The sequence below is a fragment of the Rhinopithecus roxellana genome, chromosome 17, assembly GCF_007565055.1.
Source record: "Rhinopithecus roxellana isolate Shanxi Qingling chromosome 17, ASM756505v1, whole genome shotgun sequence".
Classification (NCBI taxonomy): domain Eukaryota; kingdom Metazoa; phylum Chordata; class Mammalia; order Primates; family Cercopithecidae; genus Rhinopithecus; species Rhinopithecus roxellana.
This window is the reverse complement of record NC_044565.1, coordinates 11,246,301-11,268,272: the sequence shown is the minus strand read 5'-3', so window position 1 is coordinate 11,268,272 and position 21,972 is coordinate 11,246,301. Positions and strand designations below refer to the sequence as shown.

General features: G+C 49.6%; 1 protein-coding gene across 2 annotated transcripts in view; it reads right to left on the bottom strand.

Annotated features, from left to right (window-relative positions):
• Positions 1-21,547, bottom strand: part of HK2 (hexokinase 2) — a 57,026-nt gene extending 35,479 nt beyond the window's left edge. Inside the window, exons 1-2 of one of the 2 annotated variants that reach the window (XM_010379269.2) lie at positions 20,892-21,547; positions 1,453-1,615 (exon numbers count right to left, since the gene is read on the bottom strand). In XM_010379269.2, coding sequence (XP_010377571.1) covers positions 1,453-1,615; positions 20,892-20,954 — 226 coding nt within the window. In that variant the 5' untranslated portion in view covers positions 20,955-21,547. Of the gene's footprint in view, positions 1-1,452; positions 1,616-20,891 lie in introns of those variants that run through there. The other variant, XM_010379270.2, reaches the window with a different exon arrangement.
• Between the last annotated feature and the right edge of the window lie 425 nt (positions 21,548-21,972).

Here is a 21,972-nt window from a genome sequence, read left to right as displayed (position 1 = left end):
CAGTCTCATTAGACAAATCCAGTCCCTAGAGGCACTTAGGGAGATGAGCCTCAAGGACACACGTGTGCTGGAAATAGCACAGGCACTTACTTGGCATTAGCAAGCCCTGACCCACACCCTGCCCCTAACTCCCCTCCCAACAATGCCCCTGCGGATGCCTCACCAGCGACCTGTCAGCTTCCTGGAGATCTCGTCCCCCTTAGGTTTTCGGACACTGTGCTTCCTGCTTCTTCCTCTGCCCTGGCAGCTGCCCCTTGGGCTCTCTCTCCTGCCCTCTAGATGTGAGTACCTATCCCCCACCCTCCACCCCCTCATAGGCCTCACAAGCACCTCATCTCTAAAATGGAGACACCTATTATGAGGATTAAATAAAAGCTCTGACACAACTTTGTTCGGTCCCCTTCTCTGGGATGCTGCCATTCCCAGACAGCTGGGCTCCACACCCAGTCCCCACCCTTGAATCCTCTTTTTGCCCACCCACCACCACCCACCAGGGCCATGTCTTGTGCTCTACCAGTCGGGCCTCGCTCCCCCTCCACTCTACCTATACTGCCAAAGACGTAATGTTACCAAGACACCCCTGAAAAACTTGCGTTTATTCCCCAAGGCTACTGCAGAGACTAAACGTTTTTTTTTTTTTGTTTTGTTTTGTTTTTTTGTTTTTTTTTGAGGCGGAGTCTCGCTCTGTCGCCCAGGCTGGAGTGCAGTGGCGCGATCTCGGCTCACTGCAAGCTCCGCCTCCCGGGTTCACGCCATTCTCCTGCCTCAGCCTCCTGAGTAGCTGGGACTACAGGCGCCCGCCACCGCGCCCGGCTAATTTTTTTGGTATTTTTAGTAGAGACGGGGTTTCACCATGGTCTCGATCTCCTGACCTTGTGATCCGCCCGCCTCGGCCTCCCAAAGTGCTGGGATTACAGGCGTGAGCCACCGCGCCCGGCCGACTAAACGTTTTAGGCTTGCATTCAAGGCCTTCAGTGACTAGCCCTAATCCACTGGACCTCTCCAACTTGAATCTCCACCATGATCCTTTTTCCCCTACCTGATTAAATCACTTGCTGGGTGGTGCACCATAAAATAAGGATTCTGGGCTGGGCGCGGTGGCTCATGCCTGTAAATCCCAGCACTTTGGGAGGCCAAGGCGGGCAGATCACAAGGTCAGGAGATTAAGGTCATCCTGGCTAATGGAGATCGTACCACTGAGCTCCAGCCTGGGCGACAGAGTGAGACTCGTCTCAAAAAAAAAAAGGATTCTGTAACCAAATAAGGTGACTAAACAAAGCTTTTCCCAAGCTTCCTGTCCATCCGTTACACAGCCTTCCATTCAATTCCCTGGATGCTTCCCTTAACCAGGGTTGGATTCTGAGGCTTTTGAGTTATTTGGGTCCCTGAACAAAGCCAACTAAATCACCCCCGAGTAACGCAGCAGCTAGAGCCATCCCCCAGGTGCCGCACCTGTCCCATCTGGAGTGGACCTCACAAAGGTGGGCAGCATCTTCACTGCTGCAGTGGGGTGGGTGGTGGCTCCAAGCCCTTTCTCCATCTCCTTGCGGAACCGCTTAGAGATCTCCAAGAGGGTCTCATCAGAGAGGCGCATGTGGTAGAGATACTGGTCAACCTGAAAGGGGAGGAAGACAAGAGCAAAGACCACTAGTTAAATAAATTATGGCATAGGTCTATGTCATGGAACACCACTCAGCCCTTCAAAAGAACAAAATCTGTTATGTATAGAAAGTTATTATTAAAGACCATTAGTAGCAACCGATTTGACAGGGCTTTGTCTTAAAAAAAAAATTAAAATTATAAAAATAGACCTAATTTTTGGAGAACTGGTGCATACCAGAGGAAAGGCCTATTAGGGCAGAGGAGAGTTATTTTCAGAATGGTTGAGTCGGAAGGCCTGTGACAACATCACTGGAGCCAGGGTTCATTACCCTCACCTCTTGTTCCCCTAGCACCTGACACGGCCAGTCACATCAATCCCATTGCCCTTCACCTTAGGCCAGGTAGCCATCACCTTTTTCCTGGACTCCTACAATCCCTAGTTCGGCTTTTACCTCTTCCATCCACTTTCCACGCCCAGCCAGACTCAGCCTGAAAGCCAGCTGATCCCTGGCTTTCGGGGCTTTCCGTTGGAACAAAGCTCAAAATCCTTTCAGGGCCCCACCTCCTAATCAGGCCTCTAGCCACCTCCTAATCTTTTTTTTTTTTTTTTTTTTTTTTTTTGAACAGGGTATTGCTCCAGTTGTCCAGGCTGGAGTGCAGTGATGAGATCTCAGCCAGCCTCAGGTGATCCTCCCACCTCAGCCTCTTGAGTAGCTGGGACTTTCAGGCACGTGCCACCTTGTCTGGCTAATTTTGTTGTTGTTGTTGTGTGTGTGTGTGTGTGATTTTTTTTTTTTTTTTTTTTGAGGCTGAGTCTCACCTTGTCACACAGGCTGGAATGCAATGGTGCAATCTCAGCTCACTGCAACCTCTGCCTACCAAGCAATTCTAGTGCCTCAGCCTCCCAAGTAGCTGGGATTACAGCAGTGTGCCACCACACCCAGCTAATTTTTTTTTTTTTTTTTCAGCAGAGACAAGGTTTCACCATGTTGTCTAGGCTGGTCTCAAACTCCTGGACTCAAGCAATCCACCAGGCTTGGCCTCCCAAAGTGCTGGGATCAAACGGGTGAGCCACCGCGCCCGGCCCCACCTCCTAACCTTATGTTAAGGTCTGCACTCTTTGTGTAGATTCTCTCCCTGGTTCAGTTCCCCAGTTTCCCCAACTTGCCCATCCCTGCCTTGGAGCTCATGCACACAGGCCCTCCAGGTATATGCCCTGCCAATCTGCTACCAGTCCTTCAGGACTCTCTCCATAGAGGCCTCTTCTCATCCTCCAGATCACAACAGTCAGGCTCCCTGTTATTCGAAGAACTTGAGCTTTTCCCTTCACAAGACTATCCACAATTTGGAACTAAATATTTATTAGGGTCCAAATCATAAGCACCAAAGGCCAGAAGAACAATGTCTACTTGTTCACCTTTGCATACCTGGAGGCTGGCAAGGTACCTGGCACAATGGAGAGGCTCTATGTAAATGACAATGCAGCCTCTGTGCTCAGGTGGAGGCAACTCTCCCTAGCTCTTGCACTGAACCTGTTTCCCACATAAATTCCAATGAACTTTTCCCAGATTTAAACCAGGAGAATGTGAAGCATCAGATAACTCTCACTTGCTTGTTTTGTTTAATCTTTTATTTATTAATTTATTATTGAGACAGGGTCTTGCTATATTGAGACAGGGTCTTGCTATATTGCCCAGCTTGTTTCCAACTCCTGGAATCTACCTCAGCCTCCAGGGCTGTGGGCCACTAGCCCCCCACCCTCCATCCCACAAGCTGGGTCCCTGACCTCTAGTTCCTACAATATCTGGGAGCCAAGGTGCTCCTGAGGAGGCCTGGGCCTCCCCCACAAGGACAGTTGAGGCTCCCCAGGAGGATAAAGGGTGCACTTCAGCCTGACACTAGACAAGCCCCCTTCTTTTTGGTGAAGTGTCAGACAAGTCTCTAGCAATCTCCAGTGACCCTAGTTTAAGGGCAACTGACCACCCCAGAGGCCTCCCACTCCAGATCCAGTGACACATTGACTGGCCCAGGAATGCTACTTCACAACTTTCACATCTCAGGGTTAATGTACAAAGTCTGGGGCTACCCAGACCAGAGGCCAATGTGAGGCCACATCCAGGAAAAGCCTGAGATGCACTCATGGGCAACTGTAATAATGGCAAGCCCTCATGTGGCTCCTGCTTTGCGCCAGATCCTATTCTCCAGGTTTGCTCCGATTATTCATTTCATCCTTAGAACAGCCCTCTGAGGTAGGAAATGTCAGCACCTCTATTCTACAGAAAGGGGAAGTCACACAGACACAAGGGGCCATGCTTGGCTTGACAGAGCAGTCTGGCTGGTCTGTGCTCTTGTCCACTCTGCTAGATGACTGCCCCCTACCTGCCCGGATACAGCAGGTTCTATGCAGGTCAAACAGCATTGCAGTGAATACAGGCTGGCCATATCCATTAAAAGGCCATCTTCTATTCCAGTCATCTCCAAATGCAGGCCTGAACGGCAGACAGTGGAGAGTGAGGCCCACAGGGGTGACCGAGCAGGTTGAGGGCAGCAGACATGTCTCTGAACATTGTCATGAGGGTGACACCTGACAAAGACACTCCCACCTCACTACTTTCCCAAAGAGAAGAGAGGCCCAGAAGCCTCACTGATGCTCCCCACCTCCCCGCCAACTCCACCCTCTATAGAAGGCTTCAGATGTTTGCAAAGGGCGCAGGAGTTCCTGCACTGAGAAGCTGAGGCTGTACCACCTCATTAAAAGGTCCTATCATCATCACGTCCAGAAGCATGAGGTTGTGCACACAAAAGAGTTAATTCTACAGCAGCCAATCTTAGTTTATCTTCGATGTTTAAACTGCTTCAAGACTTGTTGGAAATCCAGTCAGACACTTCTCATCCTTAACCCTCGAAGAATCAAATTAAATGGTCACCCTTTATCCACCTTGCCTTTTGTCCCATAGATAACCATCTTCCACGTGTTCAATGACAGATGAAAACAGTAGTGGTGATAGTTACAGCAGCTAAACATTCCTCAAGCATTTCTCACCTGTCAGGCACCATCCTCCGGCTTTACTGACCTGTTCTCCATTATCTTTGTAAAACTTCTGTACCCCCGTTTTATAGACCACTTGGGTGATGAGGGGCAGAACTGGGATTCCACAGAGGTCTCTCTGGCCCCAATGCCAGGCCCTCAGGACAGCCACCCTCGCCTGTCCTGTGGGCCCCTCTTAGTGTGGATGGGCACTCCCTGCCTGCCCTGTGGTTTCTTGGATGACCCCGGGACCTTAGTTTCCTCTCCATTGCATTAGGAGATTAAGAGAGAGGATATGAAACAGTGGAAAAGTGCCCAGGCCAGTAGCTTGGCCCAAACTTTCCCTCTTTCACATCAGAGCTCTTTGAACTATCAAAACTTGAGAATAGCTGGCACCAGGGCATGAGATGATGTGTTCACCCAGCTTATTGGGGCCACTCAGGAAGGGATAATTAATAATTAATCACTTGATGTCACAGCTTCCTAAACACAGCAGTGGAGCCCACCCAGCCCTGGTAGGCATTGCTGTGTTGGTGGGCACTGCTGTGTTGGTAGCCAAGGGAAGTGGAAGTCAGAAACAAGAAGCAGCCACCATACAAAGATGATTTTCCTGGATTGGGAAGGAGATGAATGCAATTTTCAGAATCTTGCCAACTTTCACCCACAGTGCCAGCATTGGAGGGAGCACCAGGCCCAAAGTCAAGGGAGAAAGCCAAGCAGATGATAGCAGATGTACACACAGCAGTGGGAATGCAGCTTAAAAGTATTCACCCTCAGAAAGGAAAGGCTCTTAGGGTAACTAATTCAAAAATCCCACTAAACATAGTATTCGAGTTTATCTAGTTTGTCTCTCTCCACCTAGTCATCCAGCCTAGGTTTGAATACTTCCAAGCCTGAGAGGCTCACTATTTCTCTAAATTCCATTGTTGAACAGCTCTACTTGTTTCAAAGAGTTTCCTCAATCAAAGATAAATCTGCTTTCTGATACTTCTGCCTAATCTCCATCCTGTCACTTGTGATAAGAGTTTCCAAACTTGCTGCACATCAGAATCACATGAGGAGTTTCAAAAAAAACAGTAAGAATTCCAAGGATCCATTCCAGACTAACCAAATGACACCTCTAGAGCTGGGACTCAAACACTTTCCCCTCTCTTCTGGCAGGTTTCCAATATGCCAATAATGTGCTCATGGTTGGCCCTGTTCTGATCAACTCTGCATACCACTTTTCTACCTGGGATCTTTAAGAATTGGTGAGTAAGATATTAGGCCAGGTGTGTCCCTGTGAAGTAATCCTGTTTTGATCCAGACTGCTGGGAGTTGGGAAGACAAACCCCACATTTGTTGTTAAGAGATGTAAGTTTCTGGAAACTATCAAAGCAGACTCATTCAGGTCAACCCTTGATTTGTAGCTTGTGGTGGTGATGGGAGTGCTCTGGCATCAGAAACACCAGTATGCAAATCCTAGTGGTAGCATTCATACAGGTGTGCGACATTAGAGGACTCACTCTTAATCTGAACCTCAGTTTCCTCGCCACAAAGCCCCACACACAGTCAGCATAACTGTGGGGACAAACGAGTTCTCTATCACCCTTCCCTCTCCTTCTACCCCTTCTTTCTTCTAAGGCTTCTCTCCACCCAGGGGCACCTGCAGGCAATCAGACATTTCTCAACCCTCCTTAGTCACAAAGCAGAGGCTGTTTCCCCAAACTATTCCTTCTCTTTCTGTGATAGGCGTGGACGAGGCTGTTTCTCTTTAAATCTCTATCTGGGAGAGAGGAGGAAAGGGGGAGGGGGCATTCCAGGCTGGGGAATCAGAGGCAGGGCAGAGCAAAGCCTGGCTGAGGAACAGTTACCTTCCCGTCTGCCAACCTGCGAGTCCAGGAAGAGAGGGCGTGTGTTAGACAGAAAGAGATAGCACTGTTAGTTGATATCTCTTCAGCAAGGGTTAGATTAGAGCTTCCTCATTGGGTAATTTTGGTCAGTTTCAGTTTTTCCCATAACATACCAGTCTGACATGCCCGCTTCCTCTACAGAATTGGGGATGGTGTCAGGGTAAGCCCTAAAGAGAAATTAACCCCATACTCTCTAGGAATTAAGATAATATCCAAAATGGGAAGCCATTAACACCCATCCCCTTAAGTACCTGCATTTTCTTCCAGATCAGCACTTAAAAAAGGAGAGGAAATTGTGTCACTGTCAGAAAGCAAGGAATGGAGAGAACAAAAGAGGACACTCATGGAGGCTCCACTTCGAAGTATGCAGTGGGCAGGATGGGCCAGACACAGTCCTGGCCAGGTATGGGGGAGCCCAGGAATGGCCTGGAGGTGAGTGCAAGAAAGGGATCTCAGAGAAACCAAGGCCCATCGGGGAGCAGCCTCAACCCAGGTCACACAGTTGAAACTAGAATATGGATCACCCGGATGAATGTCAACTCTTCTGGTCCAGAAGCACCCATCTCATTCTGCAGGCCCAATGCAACTGAAAGATTGGTGCCATTGCCTGGATCCTGAGCCCACCCCATCTGGTCCCTGTGGGAACCTGGCCTTGATCAAATTATTTACATCCAGGAGACAGCAATATTCCAATGTTGACAGTTTTCATATAAAGTACTACAGATCCTACCCTTAGTGCCTTAAGGGGTTTAAAAGGAAAGTGTAGAAGAAACGAAACCTTAAATTTCAATGTCTGAGTCTGTAAGATCCATATCATTCAATCCCTGAATCTGACTACTGTTGCAAACCCAACATCTTCCATGTTATGGCATTTATGGAACAGCTATTATATACAAAGCACTACAGTGTTCAGAAACATAATTTTATAAGAAATTAATTCTGGAAATGAATAGTGGTGGCAGTTGCACAGCAATGTGAATGATACACTTAATGCCACTAAATTGTACACTTAAAATGATTAAAATGGTAAATTTTGTGATTAATTTTTTTTATAATTTTTAAAAATTTTAAGAAATCAACAGCCCTGCTCTCTAGGACTTTATATCAAAGAAGTTGGCTCATATTATAAGACCAATGAGTGTCTCTAGAATGCGTGGAGAGATAAATCTTGTCAGATAAGAATGTCAGGCACAATACAAGGCAGCCCATGGGAGGGGTCACAGATTTAAGTGGCCTGAGAGACCGGCAATCAAAGCGGATAGTTTTGGAGCTCAGCCATCTCAGCAGATAAATGCTGACTTAGAGACAGCAGTGTGAAAAGGCTCAGGAGGCATGGACAAGCCCCCAAGACCCTGGGAAATTACCAATTCCAAGAACAGAAAGTTCCTCACCTTCACAACTTTACATTGGCTCCCCAGGAAATGCTTCACAGGTTTAATTCTATCACTTTTAATCAAGGGCTCACAGGAAAGACTATACAGACCACTGCACCGTGTAAAGCTGCTGTGTCTTTCACTAACGCTTCCCTAGCCATTCAGTCCCCAGTAGGGTTTAGTGTCAGGAGAAAGTCTGGCTGCCCAGACACACTGTGCTTCCTGTTATAGGCCGATGGGATGAAAATGACTGACTCCAAGAGAGCTATCCTTTTTGCCTTGACTATCAGGAAGCTTGGAGCTCCATCAAGTTTGTTTAACTTTAGAGACAGAGTCTTGCTCTGTTGCCCAGGCTGGAGTGCAGTGATGCAATCATTGTTCACTGCAGCCTCAAACTCCTAGGCTGCAGCCTCAAACTCCTGGGCTCGTGATCCTTCCACTGCAGCCTCCCAAGTAGCTAAGACTGTAGGTATGCACCCTCGTACCCAGCTGATTTTTTAGTTTAATTTTTTCTGTAGAGACAGAGTCTCACTGTGTTGTCCAGACAGGTCTCAAACTCCTGGCCTTAAACAATCCTTCCATCTTGGCCTCCCAAAGTGCTGGGATTACAAGCATGAGCCACCACACCTGGCCTGTCAAGTTTTTCAGTAATCATCTCTGCCAGTTTGATGACTCTTGTTCTAGAAATCTTTTTACTGAAAGCTGAACCAAATCACCAAATCCTTTTAGTAAGCAAGTAGAAAATACACAATACATGAATAAGCAAATGTTCATCACTCGTGTCTACAGGGCACACCCTCCAGGTAGAGGGCTGAATTCAAGTGATCAAATAGGATAAGAAAGTTACTCCACAAGCATAGAAGCATCAAAGCAAAGGATGCAGGATGCCTGTGGCACAGCTGAACTTCAACTCTTCGGTCTTGGGATATTTCTAATTGATTATCTAGAACCCTCTCTCCAGGCAGCCCTAGATGACCACAGCTAAAAATCCTACCTTTTAGCTTCTAGACCCTAGAAGACCAATTGATTGAACTTCACCTTTCTTAACATGCATGTTCTTGTCCTAAAGATACAATCAGGTCATCTATATATTAGGTCAACACTCCTATTTGGCCCCTTTGACAGAAACTTAGAAAGGACCATACCTTCTGGAAGTCAGGGGCCTTATTATGACTACTTTCGTCTGCTTTAAACCAACCACAGTCGAAACAGGGTGGTGGGATGGGCACAGTGGCTCACACCAGTAATCCTAACACTTTGGGAGGCTGAGGCGGGAGGATCATTTGAAGCCAGGAGGCCAAAGCTGTAGTGAGCCATGATCACATCACTGCACTCCAGCCTGGGCAACAGTGCAAGACCCTGTCTCTTAAAAACAAACAAACAAGCCAGAGTGGTGCAAGAGACAGTATACAGCAACAAGAATGCACCACCTACCACCACATGCAACCACATAGGTGAATCTCAAAATACAATAAAATGCTGGGTGAAAAATGCCAGACACAAAAGGCGTCTTTTATATCCTGTATGAGTCTATTTATATTAAGTACAAAAACAGACCTATGCTGTTAGTGAGAATGGTGATTACACTTGGTGGTGGTGGGTAGGAGAATGTGGGGCTGGTTCAGGTAATGATCTGTTACTGGATCTGGATGTGGTTACCTGCTATGTTCAGTTTCCCATGTACATTATACTTCAATTCAAAAGACGCTGGAAGAAGAAAAGGCAGGTGGCACTGACTTGGCCCTAGTTTACCCACTATACACGGTCAAGGAGCCAAAGAAGATTAAAGAGGTCAAAAGAGGCCAAACAAAGAGAGACCCATCATTTAAATCTGGCCACACAAACACTTCCAGTGACCCCGTGCTGACACATGCTTGCAACTTAATTTCAAAAGAATTTCATATTTTTGCATTATTCCTTTGCCAGTGTTTTACCACAAATCTCTGACAAGGAAACCAAGGCTTGGAGAAGCATCCCCAAATCACAGGCCTAGTCCCTGTAAGGCCCATAGCACCCAGTGACCAGCTGAGTGCCCTAACCTAGGGCACAGGTGCGCCTATCCTGGGAAAGCCAGGCAACTGCTGTCAGTGACCTCATTAATAATAATGCCCTCACAGACTCCTCCTGGAAAGGCTGAGGCTGTACAAAGAGCAGCAAGTTTATTCTACAAAGTTGCCAGGGCAGGGCGAGATGTTTCGGATAAAAAGGAAAAAAAAGATGAGCCGGGGGAAGACACACGGCAGAACATGGATTCTGTAAGTCTCCTGTCCTCTGAAAGCCCACTGACCGAAACTGACAGATCTGCTATGCCACTTCTTCAGATGGGACAAGGAACTTATCCTCGCCAGGGCAGCCATGCCACCTCAGGCCAATGCCAGCTCTGACACACTGCAGACTCACAAGCCCGGGGCGGCGGGTAAGCGCAGAGCTGACCAGGGAGGCATACGGGCCACTCCTCCAGGATCCTGTTGCAGTGTCGTGAGTCACAGGGCTTCCTGTTCTTCCAGTTCTCACTCTCAGCTGCATCAAGTTACAGCCAGACAGACCTTAAGCAGCAGCACCTGTCCAGGGTCCAGGAGATGGACATTTGGGACATCCAGCCCGGGGTCCTCCTGTCCTCAGACATTCTGCTCCAACTGCGGGGCAGCAGGGGGCTTATGTCCCAGATGCACGTGACCCTGGCACGGTTCACCTGCCAACAGATATTGACTGAGCGCCAAGTTGAGTGTGCCAGGGCTGGGCACTGAGGATACTGGTATAAAGGAGACACCAGCCTCTGCAGCAAGGGGCTCAGTGTATTGGCAGGAGACAGATACATTAATAAGTAATTACAAACGGACAGGAAGGGCAGAGCAGTGGGCAGCTTCTTTTACAGTAATAAAACATGGATTTACAATCACTTAAATCACATACATCAATGTGAATCTGAGTAGTGTTTGTCTTGGTTAGAAATGTGCATGTGTTGGCCTCACTGCCCAGAATGTCCCCTCCCCTTGTCTAACAAACTCCCACTTACCCTCCATAGCCCAGCACAAATGGCCTCTCTCCAGTCACAGCAGTAGCTATCTCAATACTAGAGATATAATAGGTGCTCAAGAAACCTTTGTTATAGTTATACACAAGGGGCTATGGGAACACCAAAGAGAAAAGTTGGAAAAGTAACTTGGTGAAGTGGACGAGCTGGCTACTCCTGACTGACCAGGTGCTCTATGTCGGACCTTGCTCTTCAGGCCTGCGCCACACTGCATGGGATCCCCGCAGCAGCATGGTTTCCTCCCGGTCTACCTGTCTGCCCTGCCTAGGATGCTAGGTCCCCTAGAAGTCAGACTCCGCCTACCCCCCCGACAGCCCCAGGCCAGGGACCAGAATCTGCCTCTGAGCCTCTTGTCCCACAGTGGCATCTGAACTCCCCACTCCTGTCTGCTGCCAGTGTTCCACTTGCTGGACCAAATGCCTCTGGGTCTGTCCCAGTCTGCCCCATCCACCCCAAGATCACACCCACCACAGGCAAGGTACCCACACTTCCCTGTTTACCCAGGACAATCTCAGTTTACACCTGTGCTCACGGCATAACTACTACTGACAGTGCTTTCTTCCATTCTCAAAAGCAGCTCAGTTTGGACAATTAATTAGGGCAGCCCCCTAGATACAGCTAAGTAAATCCTGCCTTTGAGCTTAGGAAACTGCCATTTAAAATGATAAGAGTTCACGCTGCACAAATGGTGTTTTAAGAAAACATGATGGGGATCAAGAAACTGGGTTCCAGATCTGGGGTTTATCCTATGTGAGCTTGGGCTGGTCCCTTAGTACACAATATCTAGTTTCCTTAACTGTAAAATGAAGGGTTTGTTTAGACTATGTGGTCCCAAAGGTCCCTTCCCAGCTGATACCTGACTCATACCCCATGAAACTGAAACATAAATGACAGTCTCTAGTTGTCCCTGCAGCTTTGTGCTGGGGGTTAAGGGCACTGGCTCTGGAGTCAGACTGTGTGGGTCTGGATTCTGACTTGTCGTGGGGCAAGGTACTATCCTATTCTGTGCCTGGTCTCCTCATCTGAATAATAGATAATAACAGGACCTACCTGGAGGGCAGCTTGAGGGTGGCCTGTGTTACTATACATAGAGCTGATGGGAAGAGGCTACAGGACTTCGTGGAGGGGACTGAGACAGAAAAATGTGGGAGGAAACAGGAAGCAGGAAGAGGAAGTCCCTCAAATGGGAAAGAAGGAAAAGTGGAAGCTTCGACTGCCCTCATTTAACCCTAATTAAAGCTGTCAGATGGTTCATCTGGCTTTATTCCTTCAGACAATATGGAGATGCCAGAAGGAAGGGATTGGGGAAAAGGCCTTTTAAGAACATGGACCACCTCCAAGCATCCAGGGCAGAAACGGTGGAAAGGCAGGAAGGCTGGGTGGGCCCCAAGGGCTTCCAGAGCCAGGTTCTGAGAGCCTGACTCACTCTCCTGGTTAATGCTGAGATAAGATTTAACCAAGGCGGGAAAGAATGTCGGGGAAATGCTTAGAGATCCATCTGCAAACAAAATGAGTGACCACCCCTAAAAGAGGGCAGCATTTTAGGGGAAATGAGATTCTCTGTTCACAGGAACAGGGGCAAGACTCCTGACTCCTGACGTGGATAAGGCAACGGCTGTTCAAGAGGTGGGATGGAGGGTATGGGTTCCACATGCAGAATCCCCCTGGGCTTCATCAAGAACCCAGAGCACCCTGGGCTCAGCTCAACAGCTGTATGAGAGGCAAAGAGCTGTCTGCCAAAGCCCAGGATGCCCAGGGAATCTCACCCAATCTGCTGAAAGAATGTGAGAATGACCATTCCCTTCTGTGAAATTCCAGGGGTCAGTGGGGCCAAACCTATCTTGGCGGGTCCTGTGATTCTTCAGCACAGGGCACTGCAAATGATTTCCCCTGTGGAAAGCTGGGGTCTGGGAGAGATGTGAGGATGAGTGAACAAGTATTTAATGACAAACTCCACAGCAGAATACGAAATCCCAAGTAAGCAGCCTCCACAACTGCCCTCTGAAGCCTCTGCTCTTCTCTGGGTTAGTTACTGGGGAGAGAGAGGTTAGGCTTCTCCAGTGAAAAGGAGCTGGAACTAACACTGATCATTCAGCACAGCTATGTCTCCTGCGGCATCACAAGGATGCTTCAACCTGAGGCGCAATGTCCCAGGCATCCCAGAATGGGATGTGCCACCTGACCTCGAATGGGGGTGCCACCTCCATAGAAGACCAGAAGAAAAGCAATTTAGAGGAAGAGCTTAAGGATGGATCTCCTAAGCCCAGGAAAGAGAAGGTTTTAGAAACCTCTACAAAGAAGAAGGGTGGGCGCATCCTTCTTCCCTGGCTTCAGGAACTTTCCATCCTTCTGACTTCTCTGTCCTCTGATTCAATCCAATGTCAGACAGACTCAAATGGACCTGAAACCACTTACTCTAAAAGAAGCTATTGGGAATTATCCAGGGTAAAGCAGGGCCTCTTTTTGCTCCTGTCCAGGCGGACAGTGCAGTGGGACATCTAAGACTGTGTCTCTCGTTATGTACAGATGCTCCGACTTACAATGAGGTTATGTGCCGATTAGTAAGTCAAAAATGCATTTCATACACCTAACCTACCATCGAACATAAAGCTTATTTTACAATAAAGTGCTGAATATCTCATGTAATTTATTGAATACTGTACTGAAAGTACAAAACATAATGGTTATATGAACACGAAAATACAAGTTCTACTGAATGCGTATCACTTTTGCACTGTTGTAAAGTCAAAAAAAAATCATTAAGTTGAACCATTGTTAAGTACCAATACTTAATATGTAAAGCACTGACTATATGTCAGGCACAGTTCTCAGAGCTTCACACTTTTTAACCCTCTTTCTCTTTCATTCTTACAAATACTATATTAAAGTGTTATCCAAACAATCTTTACATTTTATCAGGAAAAGAAACTGAGGCCTAGAGAGGTTGAATAACTGACCTAAGCTCACACTGCATGTTATGCAGAGAGCCAGAGTTCAACCCCAGGGAGCCTGACTCCAGCTCATCAAACAGCCTCTCCCAGTAACTGTCAGGCTGTCCCTCAGTGGATGTCACTGACCTCTCTCCTCTGCTCCCCGGCTCAAGTGCCTTCTGAGCTCCCACCAGCTCACATGTCTGCCTTGTTGGGAAGCATGGCTCAGGCCCAGCCTCCATGGAAACTCCAGCAGCACCAGGGTGAGCATCTCCCAAGGACAACTGAGCAGACTTCTCTTGTTGGCTTTGCTGGCTTTGCTGGCTTTCTGGAGCACTTGTGTTGCCCACATTTCTCTGGTTGAGAATACAGAAACAGCAACTAGCTCCTGTCCCCTGAAAACCTGCCCCCCACCAAGGGACTGTGGGGATCTGCAGACTGCTGTGAACTGTAGACCTCATCTTAAGTTCATCTTTTGTAGAAGCCCATTTCCCACTATGACCATCCCATGACATGGCACACTGTTGAGAACTCAGGGCTCTGGTCCCAACTAGGGCTACTAACTTGCTGTATGACCATCAGCAATACACCTGAAAACTGAAGGGGGTGGGGGTATGGACCATGTTCTTCTAAAGCAGTTTCTCAAACTCGACACTGTAGACATTTTGGGCCAGGTAATTTTTTGTTGTGGGGAGCTATCTTGTGCATGGTGGGATATTCAGCAACATTCCTAGCCTCTCTTACTAGACGTCAGTAACACACACTCATCCAAACCTGCCTCTGCTTACTAGATGTAATAACACACACTCACCCAAAACTTTTTGACAACCAAAAATGTCTCCAGACACTGCCAAAGTCCACTGGGGGGCAAAATCACTCCTAGTTGAAAACTACTGCTCTAAATGAAGAATTTTAAAAAGATAGGCTTTGTCTCTGGAAATCTGAGCAAGATGGAAATTCTTGCTCTTTATGATAGGCTGGGATAGCCCCTCACAAAGAGTATCTGTCCCAAAATGTCAATAGCACCAAGGCTGAGAAAACTGTTTTAGAGATAAGCAGAAAGAGCCACTCCAGCGCAAGGAAGAATGATGCGTGATCCACAGAGTGTGATATGAAGATGTGTCCAGTGAGCTGTGGGATTTAATTTGCCACACCCCAACCTCCACAGCTTTGAAAAGGCAAAGACAGTCAACATACAGTGTTGGAAAACAAACCAAACCTGCTGACTTCAAAGCTCAACGGACGATAATGAGGAACCTCTTATCAAGATTTGGTTTTTTAAACCGGAAGTATCTGAACAAAGGAAGCCAGTTTTCTGGGGCTCCAAGGTCTTTCAGTTCATCAGACCTCCTTACTCCCACTGCCAACTGTGGTTTGTGTTGCTCTGATTCCCCCTGGAAAAAGACCTCCAATTGCCCCAAACTCCCCTGGGTACTGGAAAAGTTCATCTTTGAAAAGTGATGTTTAAAAAAAGCCTGGGCACGGTGGCTCACACCTGTAATCCCAGCACTTTGGGAGGCTGAGGTAGGCGGATCAGGAGGTCAGGAGATTGGGACCATCCTGGCTAACACAGTGAAAAACCCCGTCTCTACTAAAAATATAAAAAAAATTGGCCGGGCGCGGTGGCTCAAGCCTGTAATCCCAGCACTTTGGGAGGCCGAGACGGGTGGATCACGAGGTCAGGAGATCGAGACCATCCTGGCTAACACGGTGAAACCCCGTCTCTACTAAAAAATACAAAAATCTAGCCCGGGCGAGGTGGTGGGCGCCTGTAGTCCCAGCTACTCGGGAAGCTGAGGCAGGAGAATGGCGTAAACCCGGGAGGCGGAGCTTGCAGTGAGCTGAGATCCGGCCACTGGACTCCAGCCCGGGCGACAGAGCGAGACTCCGTCTCAAAAAAAAAAAAAAAAAAAAAAAAAAAATTAACCGGGCGTGGTGGCAGGCGCCAGCTACTCAGGAGGCTGAGGCAGGAGAATGGTGTGAACCTGGGAGGTGGAGGTTGCAGTGAACTGAGATCACATCACTGCACTCCAGCCTGGGCAACAGAGCAAGACTCCATCTCAAAAAAAAAGAAAAAAAAAAGGCCAGGTGCGGTGGCTCACGCCTGTAATCCCAGCACTTTGGGAGGCCAAGGTGGGCAGATCATGAGGTCAAGAGATCGAGACCATCCTGGTCAACATGGTGAAACCCCGTCTCTACTAAAAACACAAAAATTAGCTGGGTGTAGTGGTGCGCACCTGTAGTCCCAGCTACTCAGGAGGCTGAGGCAGGAGAATCACTTGAACCCAGGAGGTGGAGGTTGCAGTGATCTGAGATTGCACCACTGCACTCCAGCCTGGTGACAGACAGAATGACACTGTCTCTTACACACACACACACACACACACACACAAAGTGCTTCTTAGCTCTCTGACATAGAAGTTGGCAATATAAACAAATGGATGGTTAACGAAAGCTACGAAGTATTCCTACTATCATCAGTTGTCTTCTGAGCAGACAAAGGGACAGAGTTAGGTTACCAAGATGTTACAAATTGAACAAATAGGGTGAATTGTACCTGTCAATGTCAGTTAGCCCAATCAAAATTAACGCAGACAAAAATAATATTAAGGTTTTAATCAGCAATTTACTCTCGATAGTCTAATCCCATACGTGCGGACTCATGGCACACAGTAGGTGTCCAAAATGTGCCAAGGTTTCTTGAGGCCTCTAACTCCCACCCCACTCATGGTAATTCATTCTTTTGACTTAGCGGCCATAAATTATCTCTTCCCGGAGCTTTATCTCTCTAGACAACTGAAAAGTGTCCGGGTTTCTGTCTCCCACATCACACTCAGAGGGCCTTGCACTCACTGTACAAGCATTTAAAAAGCATTAAAATTCTTGGCTTTCTTGACTCTTGGGGTCTCTGTTAAATCTTTTTGCTTCCAAGATATTCCTCTCAAGCCCGGCATTGAAGATCACCCCTTGCTCATACAACAAGGAGTCTACATGAACTATGTCTATTACAGGATTCCAGTGCAAATGTCACCAGTCTATGTGTATTAAAACAATTTGGTCCATGGCTAGAGGAAGGAGTATATACTTCATTTTTTCTCTATGGTTAACCCTGATTCTCCATTCTTAAGAGACAAAATCCTGCATCTTGTATACTAACTTATCTCAATTAATAGAAAGAATCCTGGCCGGGCGCGGTGGCTCAAGCCTGTAATCCCAGCACTTTGGGAGGCCGAGACAGGGGGATCACGAGGTCAGGAGATCGAGACCATCCTGGCTAACACAGTGAAACCCCGTCTCTACTAAAAATACAAAAAACTAGCTGGGTGAGGTGGCGGCGCCTGTAGTCCCAGCTACTCGGGAGGCTGAGGCAGGAGAATGGCGTGAACCCGGGAGGCGGAGCTTGCAGTGAGCTGAGGTCTGGCCACTGCACTCCAGGCTGGGTGACAGAGCGAGACTCCGTCTCAAAAAAAAAAAAAAAAAAAAAAAGAAAGAAAGAAAGAATCCTCTATCTGTCCACAGGGAGGACACACAGTCTTGATTACTGAAGGACAGGAAACTCTCCTCCCTTTCTCTCTCCCACCTCAGAACTGGACTCAGGTCATGGTTTGGATGAAGAGATAGCTGAGAACTGTCCCTCCCTCTAAGTGTCCACCCATATACCATCCCTTTAGCCTAAGACTAGCCGCCCACGGCCAGCTCCTCCACTTCCTGCAGCCCTGGTTTAGCTTCTTTCTCCAGAAAGGTCTCCTCCTTTACTCTTGTACTCACTGAGCACCTCACCAGTGGCCAGGAACTGCAGCAACAAACCTAACAGCCGAGATTCTCCCTGCCCTGAAGAGGGAACCCGAACCGAAAACCACCAACTCTAACAGATGGTGGAATGAAACAAATGTCATGCAAGGTTCAAACACACCAATGTTGGCACCCAGGAGCAGGAGAAGGAGGCAGAAAGAAAATTAAGAGAGGAAACCGCATTTGAGCTGGAAGGGGTTAAGTGGAAAGAAGCCAAGCAGAGCTCAGGGCCACAAAAATGGCAAGGGCAAAAGGACCCAGTGTGAACAGGCAAGACAGAGGAATGAAAGCATGGAGAGGAAGATGAGGCTGAGCTGGGGGGTAGAAGCGAGAGGCAATGAAGAGCTGTAGAAGGCTCCTGAAATGATCCAGTCTGGCTCCAGAGTTTTAGGGACACCCTTAGGAGGCCTCCAAGGTAACCCAGAGACCAGTTGACAAAGTTAGAGAGTTGATGAAAATGAATCCAGGACTCTCAGCTGGAATTGCCAGAGGGTACTGGTACCACTTATCAAACCAACAGAAGAGCTAGTTGCACCTGTGGTCATGATGGGTGGGGGTGCTACCAGCAGCCAGGAGTGGGCACAGGCCCAGGCCAGGAGTCCGCTCACGTTCCCCAGAGACAGGCGAGTACGTGCTCAAGAGCGTGGTGCTCTAAAGCCAAATACATGGCTTCAATTCCCAGCTCATACCGAAAAGCTGGTGACCTTGGGCAAGTTACCCCTTGGCCTCAGTTAAACAGGGATGCTAATAACAATCAGTCTTTACCTCATGGGATTGATTTGAATGTTAACAAGCTGACATACCTAAAGAGCTTAGAACAGTGCCAGGTACATAGTAGGTGCTCTACAGTCACTCCTGAGTTCCAAAGTGTCAACTGGCAAAAGTGAGCAAATAACCCTTATTCTCATCTCTAATGCCCCAAAACACTGGGCTTGTCCATCAGGATACGACGAGTGACCTCGCTGGGCAGGTGAACCCAAGCCTTCCTTGTCCTCACACTACAACCCAGAATATCTTATCAGGAGATTTCAGAAGGGTCCAAATCAAAAGGTCTTTTCAAAAGACTCTAAAGTTATACTAAATTTTCATTCTTCCCTCTTAATTCTTCTTTCCAATGGCAGCTCAGAAAGATGGTTCCAAGATACTGAGTTTTTCTCTGCTTTCTATGTAACTGCCACTAAGCTGGGAGTCAAATCCCAGGTTCAGACACCTACTGAGTTAAAGGCCTGATTCAATTCTGCCCCCATTGGTAGTTTAGAGGAAATACACCTAAGGGTCCTCAGGGACACTTCTGAAACTGACAGGTGGTTGCAAGGGTAGAGAAAAGAAGCCTACAGGAATGACAGTTGCACACTGCAGTGCTTAATCATCGCAACTCCGTAAGTGGAAAAGTCTACTGTTATTATTGCATTTTACAAAAAGAAACGAACGGGCTGTCCAAAGAGGCTCAGGGTGCTATGGTTAATAAACCACAAGACAGGGATTACAACTCATTTCCAGATACCCTCGCTAATTCCCGTTCCACTCTGGGAGCAGAGAGATGACCCCCATTCCACGATTGAGAGTGGTATAACTCCAACGGGGTTCCAGTCCTAGTGCCCTCCTCTGGTTTGAGGAAGAGTGCATTTATGCAAGGATTCAAATGTCCTGGGGTAATCCCCAAAGGAGAAGAACTCCCTGGGATTAAGGATGCTTCACTGTGTATTTTAGGACTTGCCAAGAGATGACAGCCTTCCCCAAGAGTTCTTGGAAGTTGAGAAGTTACCAAGATCCTGCCAGCTGAAAGGCACGTTTTTAAGTAAACTGAATCAAGGTGCAGAGCCACATCCCAGGAATTAGAGAATAACAGCCATTCACAAACAGTAAAACCCAAGTAAACCAACCGCCTCTGCTCGCTCCTCCAGACTTGAGGCTGGGTAACTCCTGCTTTTCTCGGAGGTTCACGCGCCATCGCTACATTAATATGCCTCCTATGCCCTCGGGACCGCCAGAATGCGAATATGAGCAGGTTGTCGCACAGAACGATAAAGGCAAGACATTTTCCCAAAAATGTGTTCCCGTCAGACATTGAAATTTCAAGTATGTAACTGAGCAACGCTCAGTTGCCTCACAGCTCTAAAACAACCTCCCTCCCGCTAATCCCTTCCCAACTTGTCCCCTACCTCAAATCGTAGCCCAGGCCCGGGCCCGGGCCAGGAGCCAATCCCCTAATCCCAGGCATTTCAGAAACTCAATTCTGAGGGCGCCCCTGGCCCTGCCCGGCCCCAACCCCACCCCCATACCCTGAGGCGGGGAACGAGAGAATCCCGGCTTGGCCTGAGGCTCTTTCTTATGTAAATGAACCGGCCCCGGCGAGCGCTCAGCCGTAGGGAGCTGCGGAGAGCGAGGTGGGCACAGACAGGTCGAGGCCTAAGGGGGAAAAAAGCTCATTTTCGGAAGGCACAAATCTCAAGAATCTCGAGTAATCCAGGAACGCGTAGAGTTGGCCCTCTCCGAGTAACTTCTGAGGCAAACCAGAAAGTAACAACCAAAGTCCTCCCCTGAGACTCGGAGGCAGGCCCTGAGGACACGAGGTTGGGCGGTCCCAAGGTTGATTTGGGGGGGCGGGGGTTGATGGGGGACGCCTCTCGCCGAGCCTCAGTTCCGGGCGCCACAGTTCCGGGGAGGGGGCGCGGCGGGCGGAGTTCCTCTGCCCCTTTCCTACTCCTTCCCGGGTCAGCTTCTCCCCAAGCCCACCCCCGCAGGGCCGCGAGGAAGAAGGGAACCACTGGTCTCCTACAGGCGGTCCGCGAGCGCGGACTGCCACCGGCGGACCCACGCGGCAGCGGAGCAGCGTCCCGCAGCCACGATTCTCTCCACGTGCTCTCGCCGGAACTCGCGCTGCAGAAGGGGGCTCCCTCCCACATGGGCGCAGCAATCCCTGAGTACCTGCGGGGTTACCCGCCCCTCCAGTAACAGGGAAAAAGGGGTTGGGGGAGAGAGCGTGAGCGCGTGCGGGAGCTCAGGGAGGGAGAGCGCCAGGCGGAGCGCGACCCCGGCTCCCCGCCCGCGCGCACTCCCCAGCAGTGCCTAGCGGACGTGGCTCCTGGCGCCCAGGAGTGTCCCGGCTGCCCAAACTTTTTCCGCGTCCCGGGCCCCGAGTAGGGAGGGAGCAGGTCCCCGCAGGGTCGAGGAAAAGACTCCTGGAGGCCACGCCACTTTGCCGGAGCCCAGCCTGCCGCCCCTTCCGCGCTGACTTACCTTCTGCACTTGGTCATGGTTGAGCTCTGTGAAGAAGTAGGCGAGCAGATGCGAGGCAATCATCCTGCCGCGGCCAGACGGCGCAGAGTTGGGATACCGAGACCGGGGCGCGAGCGGGGAGGCGGGTGGCGCGGTCCGACTGCTTTGTGCTGGGACTCAGCTGCGGGGCCGGGAGCTGGGAGTCCGAACGACGTACAAAGAGGGCTAACGGCGAGAGTGCGCCCGGCTGGCGGAGGGCGCGGGTCACCAGAGACGGGATTTTGGTGTCACAACTGCTAGCAGGCGCCTCAGCTCTCTCCTGGCGACGTGTCCGGTTTTCCCACGTCAAGGCGCTAACTTCGGCCACAGGATCACTGAGGCTCAACTTGAGAAGAATCGCAGCCCGGCTCCACTCCGGCAGTGGGACCTCTCTGGTTCACAGGCGCGTGGCTCCGGCCCGCGGATTTTCTTAGCTGGGTGACACGATGTTGCCCGCGGCGGCCCGGGACTCCTGCGCTGGAGTTTCATGCAACAATGTGGCTTATTGAGGGACTGCCGGCCCGCGGGCCTCCGGGTCAGTGACGTGCGCACGCCCATTGGCTGCGCGGGGAGGGTGTGTGCGCCCGCGGGCCGCCCCCCGTCGCGTCGCAGCCAATCAGCGCTCACGGCTCGCGGGCGCGGCTGCTCAGACACCCGAGCCGGCTGCCTGCGGAGGCGCGCCGGGGACAGGGGGCGGGGGCGGGGCGGGGCGCCTGGGATGGGACGTGTGGTCCGTGGCTAAAGGCTGGGACGGAAAGGCGCATGAGCCACCGCCGCGTCAGGCTCGGCTATGGGTGGGGGGAGCGTGATCGCGGACCCGGGGTGTGGGACGACTGGAAAAACGGGTCACTGGACCAGCGCACACCCTGTGCGGAGAGACACTGTCTGGCATCTCGGGATCATGTGAGGGGCTCCCATTGCCCAGTCACACGTCTAGAGCATCCTAGTTCTTACCTATTGTAGCACGGCTGGAAAGTGAGCCGCCTTAGCGACTGATTGCACTACAGCAGGCAATACAAGAGTCGGCCCATCCTTCACACCACTGATAGGATGTGAGTTTCAC